General features: G+C 42.2%; 1 protein-coding gene across 3 annotated transcripts; it reads left to right on the forward strand.

Annotated features, from left to right (window-relative positions):
• Positions 1-1,309: 1,309 nt before the first annotated feature.
• LOC133451349 (phospholipase A and acyltransferase 3-like) lies at positions 1,310-19,267 on the forward strand. Of its 3 annotated transcripts, none has more exons than XR_009783163.1 (9): positions 1,310-1,395; positions 9,424-9,467; positions 9,793-9,889; positions 10,078-10,313; positions 16,352-16,448; positions 16,637-16,869; positions 17,889-17,956; positions 18,773-18,877; positions 19,150-19,260. XR_009783163.1 is itself a non-coding variant. In XM_061730321.1 (9 exons), the coding sequence occupies exons 1-8, from the start codon at positions 1,389-1,391 to the stop codon at positions 18,801-18,803; spliced, it is 813 nt and encodes a 270-aa protein (XP_061586305.1). In that variant the 5' UTR covers positions 1,374-1,388; the 3' UTR covers positions 18,804-18,851; positions 19,150-19,267. The 3 variants fall into 3 exon arrangements, 1 of the variants encoding a protein (XP_061586305.1); XR_009783164.1 differs by having other exon boundaries at positions 1,374-1,395; positions 18,773-18,881; positions 19,150-19,249; XM_061730321.1 differs by having other exon boundaries at positions 1,374-1,395; positions 18,773-18,851; positions 19,150-19,267.
• Positions 19,268-21,915: the final 2,648 nt, after the last annotated feature.

Consider the following 21,915-nt stretch of genomic DNA (forward strand, 5'->3'; position numbering starts at 1 on the left):
GTTGATTTTCAAAGTTTGATTGCCACGCCCATCATTTCCTGCATCCCTTCAGTCCACGCTGCTGTTAACGATGAGTAACATCCTCAAAATCCCTAAGAGGATATATATTTATATACAGGCCAGCAGAGGTCCTTTTACCAGAGGTCAGTCTTACCTGAATGCATCAAGGATAGTATAGTGTATTTTCAGGTCACCTATATACTGGAGACCTATAAACGGGCGTTCTGCTGCTGTCACTCCTGCAATGGGCAAATCTACCATGAATTTGAACCCCCTGTTCTCTGATGGGTTCCCTTGACCCCGACAAACAGGAATCTGAAGCTGCTGTTGATCATCCCCGTTATTATCCTACCTATAAGTTATTCTGCTGTTTGCTCTGAACACCTTTTCCATTCCTTTTCCGTTTTGACCACTTCCTCTGAAACCTCTTTAATTATTATTATTACTACTAGGTTTAATTTTATTTGATTTCAGTGGGGTTTCTTCTGTTTACAAAAAGTCTTCTCTGAAGTTCATGTTCTAAGTGTCAACAGAGACGCTCATAAGATATTTAACATTTAACTTATGGACATCTTGTCTTAAAATGACAGGGTATTTCTAGTCAGCCCCTCCCGCTGGCCTGCTGGTAGTATTGGAATCTCCCCGGAATCCCCCTAAAAATGTCATGTTAAAAAAACTGGTGAGGAGAGAAGTCAGAGGACGTGCAGTCCCCATCTTCCAAACATTTCTGTCCGTCTCTGCTTTCGTCTCCTCTTTTTATCACTTTGGGAACGTCCTGGTTACACGAGCACCAGCAGCATAAAGGTGGGGGTTAAGGCTACTCATGCACAGGGGGAATTTTTAGCTCACAATAGAAGAATACTAGCAGTGAGGTAATATCTCCAGTCCAGGATGCAGTAAGGCCTCCCCTTCCGCCGGATGTTGCTTCCGTGCTTGAAATAACACGTTCACACAATAATGATTGATAAGACAACTAATGCTTGATAAGAGGACGTGCGCTACTCCCACTTTCCTCTGCTGTGAAACTACAGCTGCTTTTTCTCAGCAGCTTCAGTTAACACATATAAAGTAATAAGCATAAGATTAATGTTCAAAGTTATGGCATAATCAGGACAAATGATAACTTCAACATATATCTATACCTATATACAGAATTATTCCAACAAAAATGAAACAAAGTGCTTTACATAAAACATTAAAAAAATCAAACTTATTAATGCCCCCCCCTCCACGCACACACACACGTGGGTGTGGATATGGCAGAGCTTTGAGGGGATTTTATGATTTGACGTAATGAAAAGGAGGAATGTTGTTCGAGTTATAAAGAGCAGGAACTTTCAGTTCAGTCAGTCCAGCAGTTCCAGTCGTTCTGAATCCTTCACTTCATCATGGATCGTAAGTCTAACACATATTTATTCTTAATTTCATTCCTGTATCGTTCTGTTTTATTTGAAGGGTTTTGTTGATCATTTGTTAAAAAGGGACTGTGTTCTGTTTTTATTTGGGGAATAAATGTTCCACGAGTGGGTCACACAAATATATATATATATATATATATATATAGAGTGGATATATATATATATATATATATATATATATATATATATATATATATATATATATATATATATATATAGTCATGATCGGCTCTAAGTCATGGCAAAATAGGGGACAAGAGATGGAAGTGAAACAAATAATATTTATTAAGCTTACCAAAAAACAAACAACTGAGGTACCATAACCAACAGAAAAAGCCATAAGGATCCTATGGAGTGTGGAGTCAGTAAGTCAGTAGGGTGTGTGAGTGATGGCTGAGTGAAACATAGTGTAGTGCAGGGTGTGTGGATGGAAAGAATACAGAAGAACTAGAACACAAACAAAGACATGGAGAGCTGAGGGAAGGTGTTCTCTCCTAGAGATCTACACAGACTGAGGTGCAGGCTGCTTATATACTCAGGGTGGAGACACCGGGCCCAGGTGTCATCCATTGAGCACAAGCAGGCAATCAACCCTCAATGAGCAGGCTCTCCAGTTTCAGGACTACCTGGAATGTTAGCTTGCATGACTCCATATTAGGAGTAATCTATATAAGGGCATCACACCTCCCCCCCTAAGGTCGTGGTCCCTTTAGGAGGATCCACGGCTCCCGAATTTAGAATAAATTTAAATTAGAAGACCATTAACCCAAAATCCAAAACTCAAGAAAGTACATTCATATTTAACAATTTTAACATTAACTTTACAATTACAAGTTTCCCCATAGCAAAATTTTAGATTTCAAACACTGGTGTTACAGTTTTTCTCTATTGCCAAAACACAAAACCCAGTACTCTAAACCAAATGACCAGTTGCCTAAACACATTTAGTAAAACTACCCCCCTTTTGCCACAACCACAAACACTATTCACCTGTAGACACTGTTCACAAAACCCATCCCCTTTTTCTCAAAACTCTAAACACATTTTACCGTGCTAAAACACATTTTGCATATAACTCTGCTCCAATATGCATTGTGAAGCTCATGTGATGCAAAATGCTACCCACAATCAGCAAAACTTGAACACAATGAACATACCTGGTTTCAATCAGTAAACACAACTACTCATAATTGAAAACACCTATTGCAAATGATGTGACCACACCTATATAAGTCAGTGCAGTTAGCTGAAGGCTCAAAAACAAAAATGGATGATCAAGACAGAAGAAGAGGAGTTCGTGTCAGAGGAGGGAGAGTAGCAGGTCGAGGAGGGAGAGGAGCAGGTCGAGGAGGGAGAGGAGCAGGTCGAGGAGGGAGAGGAGCAGGTCGAGGAGGGAGAGGAGCAGGCCGAGGAGTGGGCCAAAGAGGACAATAAGCAGTCCAAAGAGGAGCAGGCCAAGGAGGGAGAGGAGAAGGATGTGTGTCTGCCACCCTACTCTCCGTTCCTAAACCCAATAGAGGAGTTCTTCTCATCATGGCGGTGGAAGGTCTATGACCGCCAACCTTACACCAGAGAGAACCTTCTCAGGGCTATGGACCTGGCCTGTGATGATGTGGCTGTGGAGGTGTTCCAAGGCTGGGTGTGGCATGCCAGGGCATTCTTCCCACGTTGTTTGGCTATGGACAATATTGCCTGTGACGTTGATGAGGTCCTGTGGCCCGACCCAGCCCGACGTGATGACGCCCCATGATTTCGGTGTCAACATACAACATACTGTGTCAATTTTCAAACGTACTGTAATAAAAGAAATCGCACCCTGAACATTGTGTTCTCAATTGTTACTTTACTGTATCTATTGTGTGTAATGGATCCTCTATGGAGTTTACAGTACTCATTTTTGCATTGAGTTGTGATATTACTGCATTTTCTGCATTATGTAACTATTCCCATGAAATGCACAAATCTATAGTTAATGCCCAAAACATATTTGAGAATAAATAAGGGTTGCTCAAATGCATCCTGGCAGTTGTGAAACTGTAAAAAGAACAGTCTCACACTGTGAAAATTGTGTTTTCAATTTTTTTGGTAATGTGGTTAATGATGCTCAGTAGTGTTTACATTTCTGCAAGCCTTGAGTGGTATTTTGGTGTCAGAGTTTGCTTTTGAGCATGTGAGCATCTGTTTTGGTGTGATGGGTTGGTTTTTGAGCATGTGAGCATCTGTTTTGGTGTGATGGGTTGGTTTTTGAGCATATGAGCAGCTGTTTTGGTGTGATGGGTTGGTTTTTGAGCATATGAGCAACTGTTTTGGTGTGATGGGTTGGTTTTGAAAAGAAACTGTGAGGTTTAGTGTACGTAGCTTTAGAAAAGTGTTTTGTGTTTAGAGTTTTGTGAAAAGTGAGGGCAGTATCGTGAAATGTGTTTAAGCAATAGAGAAAAACTGTAAACAACCCCTTTAGAAGCCTGGCTTGCACCCCCTGGGCTATCCTCCCCTCTCAACAGCTGGATCCAGGTGTTTCAGCTAGCAATATGGGCTGTAAGGAGCAGGACAGACCAGGGACCACAATGCCAGGATCTAAAAAAAAAACAAAGGATATAAAGTATTAGGGACACATTTAAACCGGAGCACGAGACAATGCATCCGCCACCACATTATCTTTCCCTTTTATGTGCCTAATGTCCAGTGAAAAAGACTGCAACAACAAAGACCACCTAATGAGTCTTTGGTTAGGACATTTTAGTGAACTAAGGAACGTGAGTGGATTGTGATCTGTGTCAACTATTACAGGCACGCCAGACCCCACATACACACTGAAATGCACCAAAGCCCACACCAGTGCCAAAGCCTCTTTCTCAATGACAGAGTAATTAAGCTGATGCTTATTAAACTTTTTAGAAAAGAAACTGACTGGCCTGTCCACCCAAATACCAAATAAACCTGGAAAATTAGCAATGAAATCAGCCAACTCTGACCGTTGAGGCCTGGGGAGATAACCCAAAAGGTTGTCTAAACTATTCAGAGTCTCAGTGTTTTTCAACCGGCCATACACCAAGGTCTCGTCAAATGTGTTGGTATCCCCGCTCTCAGCCACTGCCACCGACCGAAAGGTAGGACCAACACTGGCTGCCAAACACACAGGTAAAACCTCGCCCGAGTCCCGACCATAATAAGGTTTTAACAGGTTTACATGACACAGTTGAGTAGCTTTACGACGGTTGGGGGTTGAAATGACATAATTTTCATCTGAAACTTTCTCTACAACACTGTGTGGACCTGAAAATTTAGCTTGAAAAGGAGAAGTTACAATAGGCAAAAGAGCCAACACCTGATCGCCTGGACTGAACTCCCTGCGTTCAGCCCTTCGATCATAGGATCGTTTCATTTTTACTTGAGCTTTAGCAAGATTTTCTCTGGCCAAAGTGCCAGCTACATACAAGCGCTGCCTGAACCCATTGACATAGTCAATTAGATTTTTAGGTGGGTCAGGGGGTGTAAAGTTGTCGTGAAGCTGTGCAAGTGGACCACGAACTAAATGGCCAAAAACTAACTGATTAGGACTAAATCCAGTACTTTCTTGCACCACCTCACGAGCAGCCAGCAGTAACCAGGGCAAGCCCTCCTCCCAGTCTTTGCCCAACTCTGTACAACATGCCCTTAACAATGATTTCAGGGTCTGGTGGAAGCGCTCTAGCGCCCCCTGACTTTCAGCATGGTACGCTGAGGATTGAGAGTGTTTCACCTGTAGCCGCTTCAGAACCTGAGCAAACTGATGGGAGGAGAAGTTGGAACCAAGGTCACTCTGGAGAACCCGTGGAATTCCAAATACAGAGATGAACTGGGAGAGTGCCTTAATCACAGCCCTAGTAGTTATTGAACGTAGAGGATAAGCAGCTGGATATCTGGTCGCCTGGCACATAACAGTTAATAGGTACTTGGCACCTGACCTAGAAGGAGGAAGAGGACCAACACAATCTATTATGATGTGCTCAAATGGCTGTCCTATAGCAGGTATGGGGTGTAATGGAGCAGGCTTAATGACCTGATTTGGCTTACCAGTCATTTGACATGTGTGGCATGTTTTAATGTATGCAGCAACATCTTTCTTTAACCTAAGCCAAAAGAAATACTGCAAAATGTGGTGGTAAGTTTTCTTAAGCCCCAAATGCCCCGACTGGTCATGAGAGAGTTTCAGAACTAAATCTCTGTATTTAGCTGGAATTACCACCTGGAAAACTGGTTCCCCTGCCCCAAGTTCCCCACAAGGCACCCACTTCCTCACTAGCAACCCATTATCCAAAAAATACCCATTTGCGCTATCCTGCACCTCACTACCTGTCAGAATTCCCTCAAAGAGACCTCTGATGGACGGATCAACCTGCTGCTCTGCAATAAGTTCTGCCTGGGACACAGAAATAGGCACGTCAGACAAAGAAAAAACACTTTCAAGATTTTCATCCTTTTCATGTCCAATTTCACGAGACCTGGCACGTGTCACTGCCGCTGCTGCAAATACCTGCGGAAAGTCTCGCTCATTCTCATCTGGCTCACTGTTCACAATAGGATCAGGACTTACTAATGGTGACGGCAGCACTTTTGACCACACCCGACCACCCGCATGCATGTTTCCCAGGAGAACATCGACACCAGCCATCGGGAACGCCCTGCGCAATGCCACCTCCACCTCACCCTGGACAAGTCCAGAGTCAAGTTCAACTCTGTGTGTAGGAGAAGAGATTATGGACATACCCATACCACGGCTCAACATGGCATCTCCGGTCGCCGACTTACTCGAGAATGGAAGAACAGACTCAAGCACATATGTGCCCAGCGCCGCTGTGTCTCGCAGAATTGTCACGGGCACCTTTTCTTTGGACCCGACCAGAGAGACAAAGCCCCTCTCAACAAATGGTTGATACGCCTCATCTACACCGGCGAAACTCCTCTCGCTCTCATGTAGAGAACCTACCAACCTGACATCTGCCACAACAGGCGCCACAAACGCTGCCGACTTCACATGCATGTTCTTCCTTTTGAGTGAGTAACAGTCTGCCTTAATATGGCCCTTTTTGCCACAGTAATGACATGTTTTGTCACCGTCACGGGCAGCCCGACTTTTCTCATCCTCCATTTTAACCAACGGGGTGAAAGGTGCACTGCTATCGTGACCTGGTGTGTTGGAATGATGGCTGGGTGCAGTGTTCTCCCGGTACACATGCTTATGTTGGATACCCCGCGGTACCCAATCACGGTGTGTCAAAACATACTGGTCAGCCAACGCAGCTGCCTCTGCTACAGTTTTCACCTGCTGTTCAGTGAGATACGTTGCTATACGACCTGGAATGGCGTTTTTGAACTGTTCTAGCAACATAAGTGGCACAAGCCTTCAAAAGTATTTCCACCTGAAGCGATACACCAGCGATTAAAGTTGTTAACTAGTTCTCGTGAAAACTCAAGATATGACTGTTTATCATCTTTTCTCATATTCCTAAAACGCTGACGGTAACCCTCAGGCACCATTTCATACACTTTAAGAACAGCAGATTTAACCTTAGCATAGCTTACACTGTCAGTTACAGACAAAGCTGAATACGCTTCTTGTGCCTTCCCAGTCAGAACACACTGCAGCATTACAGTCCGATCCGCATCAGGCCAGCCTCTAGACTCTGCTAGTCGTTCAAACAATGAGAAAAAGGTTCCAGGGTCTTTCTCATTAAATTTGGGCATTAATCTCAAACTGCCTACCAAATCAAAACTCTTCTTACCTGAAGCCACATCTCCTTCACCTTCCAAAAGTCTCTGGTCAATCTTACCTTCTTTTACAAGCTCTAACTTCTCCCTCTGCAAGTTGATCTTTGCCAGTTCAATTTGTTGCTTGTTCCTATCCATTTCTAACTGAATTAACATCAATTCTTTTTGCTGTTCAAATGAAAGATTTGGTTTTTGGATTGGCAACGGCAGCTGCTCTCCATCTTCTTTACCAGATAATACCTCAATGTCTTCCAAATTCGCAATCAGTATTGTTTTTATAGTCTCAGTTCTCCGTCTCTTATCCCCAACATCTATTTTGTAATGTTCTGCAATCTCGAAAAGTTGGTCCTTTGAACAACAATCTAAAAAATGCACTGATGGATTCTCAAAAAAATCCTTGACTTGAGCCATTTTTTACTCATTTGGATGCAAATGGGAATAAAGCCCAAAGTGACACAAAAGTAAAGTGATCTATTAATTTGGGAGTGTCCCCCCTAACTGCCTACAACAAACTTATCTAACTCAACCCTCTCTTCTTGTGGCCCTCCCGAGTCTCCCTGCCAGCCAGGTATCCCGGTGGTATCCACGTGCCCAGCTTTTGTGGAACACACTATACACATGAAAAACAAAAAATGCCCACTTGGGGAAACACTGCAAAACTTAAGCCTGCTGGGGACAAAGGCTTAACAACTCCAATAAATCACTTAAACAAATATGTCAAAAAGAACCTACCCTCCACATGCATCCAACTCCATGTTCAAACAAAAATAGGTACGGAAAACAAAAGGAAGCCAAACAAATCAAAAACATGCACGTCTTGAAAAGTTTTGGAGCTTGAACCGCATTAACCCAAAAAAGGGAATCCAGAGCCAGGCCCACCAAACCCACGCATCTGATTGGCCTAACTAGAGGTCACAGGGGAAACACCCCAATTACTTTCAAATTCGCTATTCACAAGCCACGTGTGCCAAACAATTAACTTTAACTTCAACTCAACTTAGCTTTAACAATACTCACATCTTGGACGAGCCCCCATTTGTCATGACCGGCTCTAAGTCATGGCAAAATAGGGGACAAGAGACGGAAGTGAAACAAATACTATTTATTAAGCTTACCAAAAAACAAACAACTGAGGTACCATAACCAACAGAAAAAGCCATAAGGATCCTATGGAGTGTGGAGTCAGTAAGTCAGTAGGGTGTGTGAGTGATGGATGAGTGAAACATAGTGTAGTGCAGGGTGTGTGGATGGAAAGAATACAGAAGAACTAGAACACAAACAAAGACATGGAGAGCTGAGGGAAGGTGTTCTCTCCTAGAGATCTACACAGACTGAGGTGCAGGCTGCTTATATACTCAGGGGTGGAGACACCGGGCCCAGGTGTCATCCATTGAGCACAAGCAGGCAATCAACCCTCAATGAGCAGGCTCTCCAGTTTCAGGACTACCTGGAATGTTAGCTTGCATGACTCCATATTAGGAGTAATCTATATAGGGGCATCACAATATATATATATATATATATATATATATATATATATATATATATATATATATATATATATATATATATATATATATATAGTGTGGATATATGTGTATATATATATATATATATATATATATATATATATATATATATATATATATATATATATATGTGTATATATATATATATATATATATATATATATATATATATATATATATATATATATAGTGTGGATATATGTGTATATATATATATATATATATATATATATATATATATATATATACATATATCCACACTACATATATATATATATATATATATATATATATATATATATATATATATATATATATATATATATATATGGTTGATCAAAGTGAATATTTATGCTTTACTATAATAGGATTCATAAAACTATATTTAGGAAAAACTACATTTTTAATTCAATTCAATTCAGTTCAATTCAATTTTATTTATATAGTGTCTAATACAACAAAAGTTGTCTCCAGACGTTTCCAGAGACCCAGAACATTTAACAGTTTCAGTAATTTATTTATTTGGTTTAATTAACTTTACAAACTCAGAATACGTTTGTACGTACATATAATTGTTTCATATATACAGTACGAATGCAGAAATGTGTGGAAAAAAAATATATCTGATATTTTAATAGCAAAGAAGAAGTTTTTGGAGATCATAAACTTAAAAGATGTGTTTGATGTTCTGAACTCACTTCTGGTGTCTGATTCTGTTTTTCTTCCAGCTTCTAGCCGCTCAGCCGCTTTAATCAGGAAATTCAAGGACAAGGTTTTTAAATTTCAATTTTCTTTTTCCCTGCGTGGGGGGAGGGTGGGGGGGGAGTCTGTATTGAAGTCAATAACCAGTCTTCTCTCTATTCTTTAATAGTCTCCTCTCTATTCTTTAATAGTCTCCTCTCTATTCTTTAACAGTCTTCTCTCTATTCTTTAATAGTCTCCTCTCTATTCTTTAATAGTCTTCTCTCTATTCTTTAATTTTGTTCAGCTCCAGTTCAAACCAACAACTGGGTCGACTGGTTTGTTTCTATCATTATTTCTGTTGTAGTCACAATAACCCTTCATTGATTGATTGATTGTTTTCATCCTAATTGAAGCCCAAACCTGGAGACCTGATCCAGATCTTCCGTGGTGATGATAACCACTGGGCTGTTTCTGTTGGTGGTGGAAACGTTGTTCATTTCGTACCAGCCGGTGAGTTTCCTCGTTCCTCCAACATGTCAGACTGAAACAAAACCAAACAAGGTTTCAGGTTGTTCTCTCTGCTCAACGGTGTGAATCAGCAACAGAGCAGACGTAGAACCATGTCAGCATCTTTAGGTGTCAGCATCATCTCAGTGATCTGCAGCTGAAACTCTTTTCTCCATGGTTGGTCCTTTTAGGGGACGGTTCAAACTCCAGCGGTGTTGTTGGCAAAGTGTTGAAGCAGAAGCTGCAGGACGTGGTGGAGAAGGACAAGTGGAGAGTCAACAACCTCCTGGATTATAAATACACACCTCTACCAGTTAATGATATCGTGAGAGAGGCCCGTTCACTGGTGGATACAAGATGGCAGTACGACCTGGACACGTACAACTCTGAACACTTTGCCACTGAGCTGCGCTACGGCAAGCCTGAGGTACGTTAGAACATGTTTCTCCTGGTGGTTTGTGTTAGAATCAGCAGGTATGTTAGAACATGTTTCTCCTGGTGGTTTGTGTTAGAATCAGCAGGTACGTTAGAACATGTTTCTCCTGGTGGTTTGTGTTAGAATCAGCAGGTACGTTAGAACATATTTCTCCTGGTGGTTTGTGTTAGAATCAGCAGGTACGTTAGAACATATTTCTCCTGGTGGTTTGTGTTATTGAGGGTCCGGGGTGAAACCCTGGACCTTTAACAGGACTGAGCTCCTCCTCGTCCTCTCAGCCGTCGCTCCTCCATGACGGTGTCACACTCCAGAGATTTACATTACATGGAGCAGACGTGAAAAAAAAGAAATTCTTTGACACGGTTTGTAAATTTCATTTTTTACTTGTGCTTGTGGGGCGGTGGGGTTTGGGGGGGTTGTTGGTCTGTATTTTTTTATTTTGTTCAACTCCAGTTAAAACCAACAACTGGGTCAACTGGTTTGTTTGATCATTCTTTCAGTTGTAGTCACACCATCTCTTAATTTACTATACTAAATATATATATAAATAAATGTAATAAAATATAATAAATATAATATAACCAGGAAAAGTCGCTTGGAACTGGGAGGCTGATTTTGGACTATATTGCAATGCAGAAGGCCCTTTGCTAGGATCTTTTGGTCCGGTGGCTGTACGACTTCCACAGAGCTAGTTGGCATTGCAGAGGGTTCACAGAGTTGAGACTTGGCAAGCCCAATCTAGGCGCCATATGGAGGCCACAGGTCAAGTTTTACTTGGTTTGTGGCAACGGTGTCCGTTTGAATGTTGGAAAAGGTGACGTTTCAAAGCCCCGCCCATCGAAAAGTACAGGTCCGATCTGCACCAAACTAACGTCTGTCTGATCAGGGGATGCCCTGATGCCCCGAAATCCGCACAGTGGATGAAAGTCTAGAATTTCAGCTTCTTAGCTCAAAGCGTTAGTGAACTGTTCAAAAATAGACACGAAGTGCTGCTAACGCCCCCCCCCCCCGATCATCCTGTTGCTGCTTCCGCCTGCATGCCCCCCCCCCTGCTCAAGGTTTCTCCCTCCTAAAGGGGAGTTTTTCCTTGCCACTGTTTGGCTTAAGGTTTTTCTCCCACTATGGGAGTTTTTACCTGCCATTGTTTATGTAATAATTGCTCGGGGGTTTATGTTTATGTTTATGTTCATGTTCTGGATCTCTGGAAAGCGTCTAGAGACGACATCTGTTGTATTAGACGCTGTACAAATAAAATTGAATTGAATTTAATTGAAATAGGCCTCATAACAATACATAACAAACCTCCTGTGCCTACTGAGCATTAATAACATGTCATAATCGAAGGAGAACTAATTAAAACGGATGTCCTTAACATGAACCTATTGTATTATTGAATTATCAAGGACACTTTTGTGTTTTTGTGTTTAGAAATGTTAAAATAGTTATATATAAATATAAATATTAATAATAATAATAATAATAATAATAATAATAATATTAATAATAATAATAATAATAATAATAATAATAATAATAAATAAATAAATAATAAATAATAAATATAAATAGTTAAAATGATTTTGTCAAGCAAAGCGGACTGGCGTCGTCCCTATAGCAACGGTAGCTGAGGATTATGGGTAGTGTATTGCCTGTGTATTGTGTGTATTGACAGTGATAAAACAACTCTTTCTTTCTCAGAATCAAAAGGGAAAAACATGAAAATTGTCCAGGAAATTAACCCACTAATGTTGTGTAATTAACAAGGATACAGTGATTTAGGCTTCAGAACGTCACATTATGCAACAGAAACGTCACCAGCGTCATGTGTGCGAGCTGTGTTAACAATTAGTTTGGCCACCGTCAATATTTTCTTGTATTTTACCTGTTTAATATTCTAACGTCACACTTAAAAGTAACTCCACTTCTCTGTCACTCCAAACGAAAGACTCTCGTTCCGTCTTGGAAGTAAAGCCTGAATTATGGTCCTGCGTTATATCGACGCGGAGCCGACGGCGTAGGGTACGCGGCGACGCACACCGTACGCCGCGCATCGCCGCGTACCCTACGCCGTCGGCTCTGCGTTGGTGTAACGCGGAACCATAAATCAGCCTCAACTGGAAGTTACACGTGTCATTTGTTGATGTTTTTTCCAGGATTCTGATTGGCTGGCATGATCCTCTCAGCGGCTTAGCTGAAACTAAAGGTTGATGTCTTTAGACACCGATTGAATTATCAATCACTTTTAATTAACACTTGCTCACATTCACATTCTGTTTAATTTTGGAATAAATAGTTAAAACGATTTTGTCAAGCAAAGCGGACTGGCGTCGTCTCTATAGCAACGGTAGCTGAGGATTATGGGTAGTGTATTGCCTACAGTTATCCATCACTGATAAAACAACTCTTTCTTTCTCAGAATCAAAGGGAAAAACATGAAAATTGATGTGCAGGAAATTAACCCACTAATGTTGTGTAATTAACAAGGATACAGTGGTGTTTCTGCCTTAAGAAATGTTACAGATATCATTGTGAAAATCGCCGTTAACATCAAAACGGACAGTAATTAAAATACTTCCGTGTGTCCGATCCTCCGTTATCCAATGGGACTGATGCTCTCAGCGGCTTGAAACGACGCTGCCGGGTTACATTAGAATCTGTTGAGAGCCCGCTGCGTTGGTGCATGACGCTGAGGGCGCCCTTGTGCGTCAGAAACTGACGCACAAGGGCCCTGACCAAGTGTCGGTTTTTGACGAGCTGGGAGTGAGAATGTGTTGTCATTTGACTGACTGTATCTTTTATTTTGGCGGGCCGGAAGTCGGACTTTTGGAATGCAAGAAAATCCGGTTGGTTTTCAAAATAAAACTGCTTTCTGCACAACTCGCTCCCGGTATCAAAATAAAAGCACAAGCAGAATGAACACGGACTCTGTGTATTTTGGTTGTTATTACTTGTTAATAATTAAATACTTTGGGTGGGGGGGGATACATTTTGAGAAACAAGTTTTCATATAGCCTATACTATTGGACCGCTGTTGTGTGGTAATTTTTCTGAAAAAAAAATGTTTCCCAAAATTACCCCCCCCTCAGGTTTTTTCACAAATCGCACCCTGTATATATGTATTGCTAGAAATGTAATCAAAACGCATTTCTATGCAGAAACTAACTCAAAATATGGATTTTTTTCACAGCACTGTCCGGCAACCAAAAATGTAACGATTTCACGTTAATAAAACGTTCCAGTTTTACATTATTCTGACGAGATCTGAAAAAAACGTTGCAACCACGAGCAAGCAAGAGATTATGTACATTTATATATTGCAAGAAATGTAATCAAAACGCATTTCTATGCAGAAACTAACTCAAAATATAGATTTTTTTCACTCAGAAATGAAAAATGTCCACCGTGTTTGTTGGTGTCACGGCCAGAATCTTAAAAGTCACATGACTTGGACGCAAAACGAATAGGCAGAAAAATGTAACAGTTATACATTTCAAGGGCTAGAAAAATGTAACAGTTATACATTTCAAGGGCTAGAAAAATGTAACAGTTATACATTTCAAGGGCTAGAAAAATGTAACAGTTATACATTTCAAGGGCTAATATTGTAACCCCTCTACGTTTTTGCACTTTGGACCAACGTAGGCAGGGTACGTTTTTATTTGAGACTGGGTTGCCTCTGCCCTACTGTCAAACACAGGCTCCCCCCAGGGCTGTGTCCTTTCCCCCCTGCTTTTTATTCTTTACACAGACAGTTGCAGATCCTCTCAAGAAAACAGCTGTCTTGTCAAGTTTTTTAGATGACACAGTCTTACTGTCTCTTCTTCAGGGCCACCAATCAAATCACCGTTGTGCCCTCCCCTGGTGTGAAGATACTGTAGTTCCCTCGACCTAAATGTAGCAAAAACCAAAGAAATTATCATAGATTTCAGGAAATCCAGTGTCGACCCCAAACCGAGCACTATTCACAATGAAGAGGTACAAATAGTACAAACGTACAAATACTTGGGCACTGTGTTCGACTCGCAATTGAAATTCAATGAAAACACTGATGGCATTGTAAAGCAAGCAAATCAAAGGATCTATCTGCTGAGGAAACTCAACTCTTTTAGTATCAGCAGAAACATCTTGTGTACCTTTTATCAAACTTTTATTGAGAGTCTTTTAACATTTTCTTTTATATGTTGGTTTGGTGGTCTATCCATGAAAGACAAGAAGTGTCTGAACGACATTGTTAGGGTTTGCTCTAAAATTACTGGAGTTCAGCTTAAAGACCTCTGCTCTCTCTGGAAAGCACGGCTGGTGCAGAAAGCAGACAGGATACTCTCGTACCCTGATCCTACTGATGGTATCAAGATACTACTGATGGTACCAAGATACTACAAACAAGCTCGGCTGGTGCAGAAAGCAGACAGGATACTCTCCCACCCTGATCATGCTCTGGCCAACCGCTTTGTAATTATGCCCTCAGGTCGGCGGTATTTTGTGCCCGTGCGGAAAACAAACCGCTATGCGGATTCCTTTGTTCCGTCTGCCATAAGGCTGCTAAATGCAAAATGAAACTTCAAGTTTTCTTGCTATGAACGACTGTGAACCATAAAGTATTTGCATTCTGCTCTGCTGTGCTGTCACTGGTTGTGGTTGTTGTTGCTGATGTGGTCGTGGATGTTGGCCGTTTGGTGTATTGTGTGTTGTTGCTATGGACAGGCCGACTGTATAAATGAATTGCCCTTTGGGATTAATAAAGTATTCTGATTCTGATTCTGATTCTGATACTAGTTAGTCTCAGCTTGGTGGTAGATATGCTGCTATAGGCCTCTGCTGCACCGACATGATCCACTGGGCGGGAAGCTCAGCCTTCTTCTCTTCTCCTCTTCCATTCTTCTCCTCTCCTCTTTCCTTCCTCTTTTCTCCTCTTCCCTTCTTCTCCTCTTCTCTTCCCTTCCTCTCTTCTCCTCTTCCACTTTTTATTTATTATAAGTATTTCATAACCTTTAACAGGACTGAGCTCCTCCTCGTCCTCTCAGCCGTCGCTCCTCCATGACGGTGTCACACTCATAAAGATCCAGAGATTTAGATCAGCAGACGTGGTTCCAGCACCACTCTGGTCTGCTGCCTCTTGTCTTCACATGAAGAGAAGATGTGTTGCACATAAATGTTCAGAGTTGTGGATCGTTTCTGAAGGACAAGAATAATCTTTTCTTTCTTATCATTTGTCCATCATTCCTGTAGTTTCTTGTGCCCCCCATTTTGTCTCTTTTGTGCATGTTTGCAGACTAGAGCTTCAGGAGCTGCATGCTGGCCTGCAGCCCCCCCTCTGATCATCCCACTGCTGCTTCCACCTGCAGCCCCCCCTCTGATCATCCCACTGCTGCTTCCCCCCCTCTGATCATCCCACTGCTGCTTCCACCTGCAGCCCCCCCTCTGATCATCCCACTGCTGCTTCCACCTGCAGCCCCCCCTCTGATCATCCCACTGCTGCTTCCACCTGCCCCCCCTCTGGTCATCCCACTGCTGCTTCCACCTGCCCCCCCTCTGATCATCCCACTGCTGCTTTCACCTGCAGCCAGCCCTCTGATCATCCCACTGCTGCTTCCACCTGCCCCCCCTCTGATCATCCCACTGCTGTCTCCACCTGTCTGTGTGGATGTCTGGTACTTTGTAGATGCTGCTGACATCCTGCCATTGTGTCTGTGTCTCTCCTTTATCTGTTCTTCATTCTCTGTCTGTTCTCTCTTTTCCTGCTCTGCCCAGCTGGTCTCCAGCAGGAGGGTCCCCCCTTACGAGACTGGTCCTGCTCAAGGTTTCTTCGCTCCTAAAGGGGAGTTTTTCTTGCCACTGTTTGGTTTAAGGTTTTTCTCCCACTAGGGGAGTTTTTACCTGCCATTGTTTATGTAATAATTGCTCGGGGGTTTATGTTCATGTTCTGGTTCTGGAAACATCCTGGAGAAACTATGTTGGAATAGACGCTATACAAATAAAATTGAATTGAATTGAATTGATTGCTTGACTTTTTTTTTCATCAAAATGAGGCAAAACCTGGAGACCTGATCGAGATCTTCCGTCGTTGGTATCAGCACTGGGCTGTTTCTGTTGGTGATGGAGACGTCGTTCATTTCGTACAACCCGGTAAGTTTCCTTGTTCCTCCAACATGTCAGACTGAAACAAACCAAACAAGGTTCCAGGTTGTTCTCAGCTGCTCAACGGTGTGAATCAGCAACAGAGCAGACGTAGAACCATGTCAGCATCTTTAGGTGTCAGCATCATCTCAGTGAGCTGCAGCTCAAACTCTTTTCTTCATGGTTCATCCTTTTAGGGTGGTTGGCTCGTACGGGCGTCGTGTTGATGCAGAAGTTGGAGGACGTGGTGAAGAAGGACAAGTGGAAAGTCAACAATCTCCTGGATCATAAATACACACCTCGTTCAGCTGATGATATCGTGGAGAAGGCCCGTTCAATGGTGGATACAGAAATGGATTACAATATGAAGGAGTACAACTGTGAACACTTCGCCAATGAGATGCGTTACGGCAAGCCTGAGAGTCGGCAGGTACGTTAGAACATGTTTCTCCTGGTGGTTTGTGTTAGAGTCAGCAGGTACGTTAGAACATGTTTCTCCTGGTGGTTTGTGTTAGAGTCAGCAGGTACGTTAGAACATGTTTCTCCTGGTGGTTTGTGTTAGAATCAGCAGGTACGTTAGAACATGTTTCTCCTGGTGGTTTGTGTTAGAATCAGCAGGTACGTTAGAACATGTTTCTCCTGGTGGTTTGTGTTAGAGTCAGCAGGTACGTTAGAACATGTTTCTCCTGGTGGTTTGTGTTAGTTAGAATCAGCAGGTACGTTAGAACATGTTTCTCCTGGTGGTTTGTGTTAGAGTCAGCAGGTACGTTAGAACATGTTTCTCCTGGTGGTTTGTGTTAGAGTCAGCAGGTACGTTAGAACATGTTTCTCTGGTGGTTTGTGTTAGAATCAGCAGGTACGTTAGAACATGTTTCTCCTGGTGGTTTGTGTTAGAGTCAGCAGGTACGTTAGAACATGTTTCTCCTGGTGGTTTGTGTTAGTGAGAGTCAGCAGGTACGTTAGAACATGTTTCTCCTGGTGGTTTGTGTTAGAGTCAGCAGGTACGTTAGAACATGTTTCTCCTGGTGGTTTGTGTTAGAGTCAGCAGGTACGTTAGAACATGTTTCTCCTGGTGGTTTGTGTTAGAGTCAGCAGGTACGTTAGAACATGTTTCTCCTGGTGGTTTGTGTTAGAATCAGCAGGTACGTTAGAACATATTTCTCCTGGTGGTTTGTGTTAGTGAGGGTCCGGGGTGAAACCCTGGACCTTTAACAGGACTGATCTCCTCCTCGTCCTCTCAGCCGTCGCTCCTCCATGACGGTGTCACACTCATAAAGATCCAGAGATTTAGATAAGCAGACGTGGTTCCAGCACCACTCTGGTCTGCTGTCTCTTATCTTCACATGAAGAGAAGATGTGTTGCACATAAATGTTCAGAGTTGTGGATCGTTTCTGAAGGACAAGAATAATCTTTTCTTTGTTTAAAACATGTTCTTGTTCCTCCTGCAGGTGAAGGACAAACCAGCCTTGGTGAATGCAGCTTCTGGGCTATTGGGATCTTATCGCTCTATGAAAAAGTAACTTGCATATCAATCCATGATTCTTATTTCATGAAGTTTGGTCAAATCCACATGACCTAACTTCATAAATGAAGGTGTCAGTTCTGACCTATTGGAAACAACTTAATCAATAATGTTTTTCTCTTCAACTGAGGAGCATGATGTTTATGTCAAAGAAATCAAATATTTCATATGATGTAAAAACAAATATGATTGAGGCTGATCAGATGAATCAATAGTAAAATTCATACATTTAAAAAGGAATCGTTTGTTTCTTTGTTTTGTTTCATGAAAGTACTTCAACTTAGTGTTTACAGACATTTAGATGTTCATTGATGCTGGATTTATTTATCATGATGATGAATAACGCTAACGTTCGCTGAACAATGACTATACTGCAGTTACTGGACAATGATATATTAATATTATATATATAATTTTATATATTAATATAAATTGATATATATTAGGGGTGTCAAATTCCCGTGTTAATTAGGATTAATTAATTACAGGCATATTTAGCGTGTTGTGTTTTTTAATCCCTTAATCTATTTTTTAATCTCTAACTTTACTTTTTCTGTTTACGATTTGCCTTTATTATTAAATCTGTGTTTGTGCTTGAGTTGTTGGTAGAAAACAACGTTCAGTCCACCTGAAGTGACTGGTGTAAAAAAGAATTAGCCAATTCTTATATTAACCAGATAGGTTATCGAAACAGACTTTCAAGATAAATCTTATCTTGAATCTCAGAGGAATAGTTTCCTGTTCCTGGTCGAGTGAGAATGACACTGAACTTTAGTTTTGAATTAATTTAACTGTTAAATTTCCCCACAGTTCAGGAGTCCGTCCACTTGGGAAGAACTAGACGAGTCTGGACTGAAACCTGGACCGGGATTGTTTCTTTCAGCTAAACGTGAGAAAACCGTCAACATGCTGACTGTGAGTGAGTAGGAGAATAGAAAATGGAGGATAATGTGAAAGTTGTCGGTCCAGTTAAACAGAAACTTACATTTGTAAAACTCCCCGACGGATGATTACCCTCCCCCTCTCTGGTCATGCAGGGTTTCTGATTGAGGTAGAACTGGTTTTTCCACCGTGACTGTATCCACTCAGTCCAACTATCGTTACTTCTGAAACTCTAACCAACTCCTTTCCTCCAGTGTGGAGACTTGGTGGATCTGCATCTTCTAACGCTGGGCTTTCTTTTCCAGGGGATTGGAGTCGTGTTGGCCCACGTTGAGAAAAAGAAGACCGCAGCAATTAGCAGAAACTTCAAAAAAGAAACAAAGTACTAACTAACTAAAAATAAAATGTATTTTCAATCCTTGAAATCTTTGTGTGGCGTCTTTAATATGTTTTGGTCTCATAGAGCCTAATTTCTTCACTTTTATGGAGGCCGTAACTGTTATGGATCGTTTTCTCTGAACCCAATGGCACAACACCAAGCAGAATTAAACTTAACCAAAACCAGGCGTAGTTTAATGAAAACAAACAACACCGGCCAGACGGGTCAGACTGGGACTGGGCAGAGGGGATCCGTGGCGCCGGCTGAGGCGCGTCTGGGACCACCTGAGGAACAGAAACATGTTGCTGGGATTAAAGGGACAGCTCTACGTTGGTTTAAATCATATCTATCTGACAGGTTCCAGTTTGTTCATGTACATGAGGTTTCTTCAGAACAGTCAAGGGTCTGTTATGGTGTTCCGCAGGGTTCAGTGCTAGGGCCAATCTTGTTCAGTTTATACATGCAGCCATTGGGAAGTATAATCCAGAATCACGGCATACACTTTCATTGTTATGCTGATGATACGCAGCTCTACTTGTCTATGAAGCCGGATGAAATAGAACCGTTAGTTAAACTTCAGGCATGTCTTAGGGACATCAAGGACTGGATGTCCAGAAATTTCTTGCTTCTAAATTCAGATAAAACAGAGGTTATCATTCTTGGTCCATAGCATCTTAGGAAGGGATTAGATGGTGTTGCGATGGCTTCCAGTGCAACTGTGAGAAACCTTGGTGTTGTTTTCGATCAGGATTTGTCGTTTAAACCATATGTCAATCAGGTTTGTAAAATAGCGTTTTTCCATCTCTGTAATATTGCAAAAATTAGGAAAATCCTCTCGCAGAGTGATGCAGAAAAACTAGTTCATGCGTTTGTATCTTCTAGACTAGATTACTGTAATGTGTTGTTAGCAGGATGTCCAAGTAATTTGCTGAATAGGCTCCAGCTGATCCAAAATGCAGCAGCACGAGTGCTTACAGGAATCAGCAGGAGAGACCACGTCTCTCCAGTGTTAGCGTCGCTCCATTGGTTACCCGTAAAATTCAGAATCCAATTTAAAATTTTATTACTTGCGTATAAAGCCTAAAACGGCTTAGCTCCGCAGTATTTACAAGACCTGATAGTGCCTTATGTTCCTGGCAGAGCTCTCCACTCCCAGGGTGCAGGTTTACTCGTAGTTCCTAGATCCTAGTCCTGGTCCTGGTCCTGGTCCAGGTCCTGGTCCTGGTCCAGGTCCTGGTCCTGGTCCTGATCCAGGTCCTGGTCCTGGTCCTGGTCCAGGTCCAGGTCCAGGTTTCTTCCCTCCTAAAGGGGAGTTTTTACCTGCCATTGTTTATGTAATAATTACTCAGGGGTTTATGTTCATGTTCTGGATCCCTGGAAAGCGTCTAGACAAAGCTTTTGTTGTATTAGACGCTATATAAATAAAATTGAATTGAATTGAATTGAATTTCTTGAACAGGTTCAATTCAATTCAATTCAATTTTATTTATATAGCGTCTAATACAACAGAGTTGTCTCTAGACGCTTTCCAGAGACCCATACCCAGAACATGACCCCCAAGCAGTTATAAACAATGGCAGGTAAAAAACTCCCCTAATGGGAGAAAAACCTTAAGCCAAACAGTGGCAAGAAAAACTCCCCTTTAGGAGGGAAGAAATCTTGAGCAGGACCAGGCTCGTAAGGGGGGACCCTCCTGCCGAGGGCCAGACTGGTGGGTCAGGGACGGCAACAGCACAGCAGGCAGGTGGAAGCAGCAACGGGATGACCAGGGGTGGAGACCGCAGGCCAGCACGCAGCTCCCGAAGCTCCGGCCCAATCAGCAAGTCCCAGGTTGGGGTGCAGGGTCGGGGAAGGGTTGAAAAGGGGCAGGGCCAGGGAGAGGAGTCTTGAGGGACGAACCTTCTCCCCCGCCCAAAAGGGGCCGTTACCCTGCCCCCCTCACTCCCACACTGCAGGTTCCGGTGTCCGGCAAAGGATGCTGCAACATGGACAAAAGAGAGAAAAGGGAGGAGAAGGGGGGGCCAGCACAAGAAACTACAGGAGCGACTCTGACACACTAAAGTTTACACTACCTAGAGATTTACCAACACCAGCTAGAGGTTTACTAAACACTAACTATAGGCTTTACTAAACAGAAAGGTTTTAAGTTTAGTTTTAAAGGTGGAGGTGGTGTCAGCCTCCTTAACCCAGATTGGAAGTTGGTTCCAAAGTAATGGTGCCTGATAGCAGAACGCCCGCCTTCCAAATCTACATTTGGATACTCTAGGAACTACGAGTAAACCTGCACTCTGAGAACGGAGAGCTCTGACAGGAACATAAGGCACTATCAGGTCTTGCAAATAATGCGGAGCTAAGCCGTTTTGGGCTTTATACGCAAGTAATAAAATTTTAAATTGGATTCTGAATTTTACGGGTAACCAATGGAGCGACGCTAACACTGGAGAGACGTGGTCTCTCCTGCTGATTCCTGTCAGCACTCGTGCTGCTGCATTCTGGATCAGCTGGAGCCTATTCAGCAAATTACTTGGACATCCTGCTAACAACACATTACAGTAATCTAGTCTAGAAGATACAAACGCATGAACTAGTTTTTCTGCATCACTCTGCGAGAGGATTTTCCTAATATTTGCAATATTACGGAGATGGAAAAAGGCTATTTTACAAACCTGATTGACATATGATTTAAACGACA

This window comes from Cololabis saira, chromosome 9 (genome assembly GCF_033807715.1).
Source record: "Cololabis saira isolate AMF1-May2022 chromosome 9, fColSai1.1, whole genome shotgun sequence".
Taxonomy (NCBI): domain Eukaryota; kingdom Metazoa; phylum Chordata; class Actinopteri; order Beloniformes; family Belonidae; genus Cololabis; species Cololabis saira.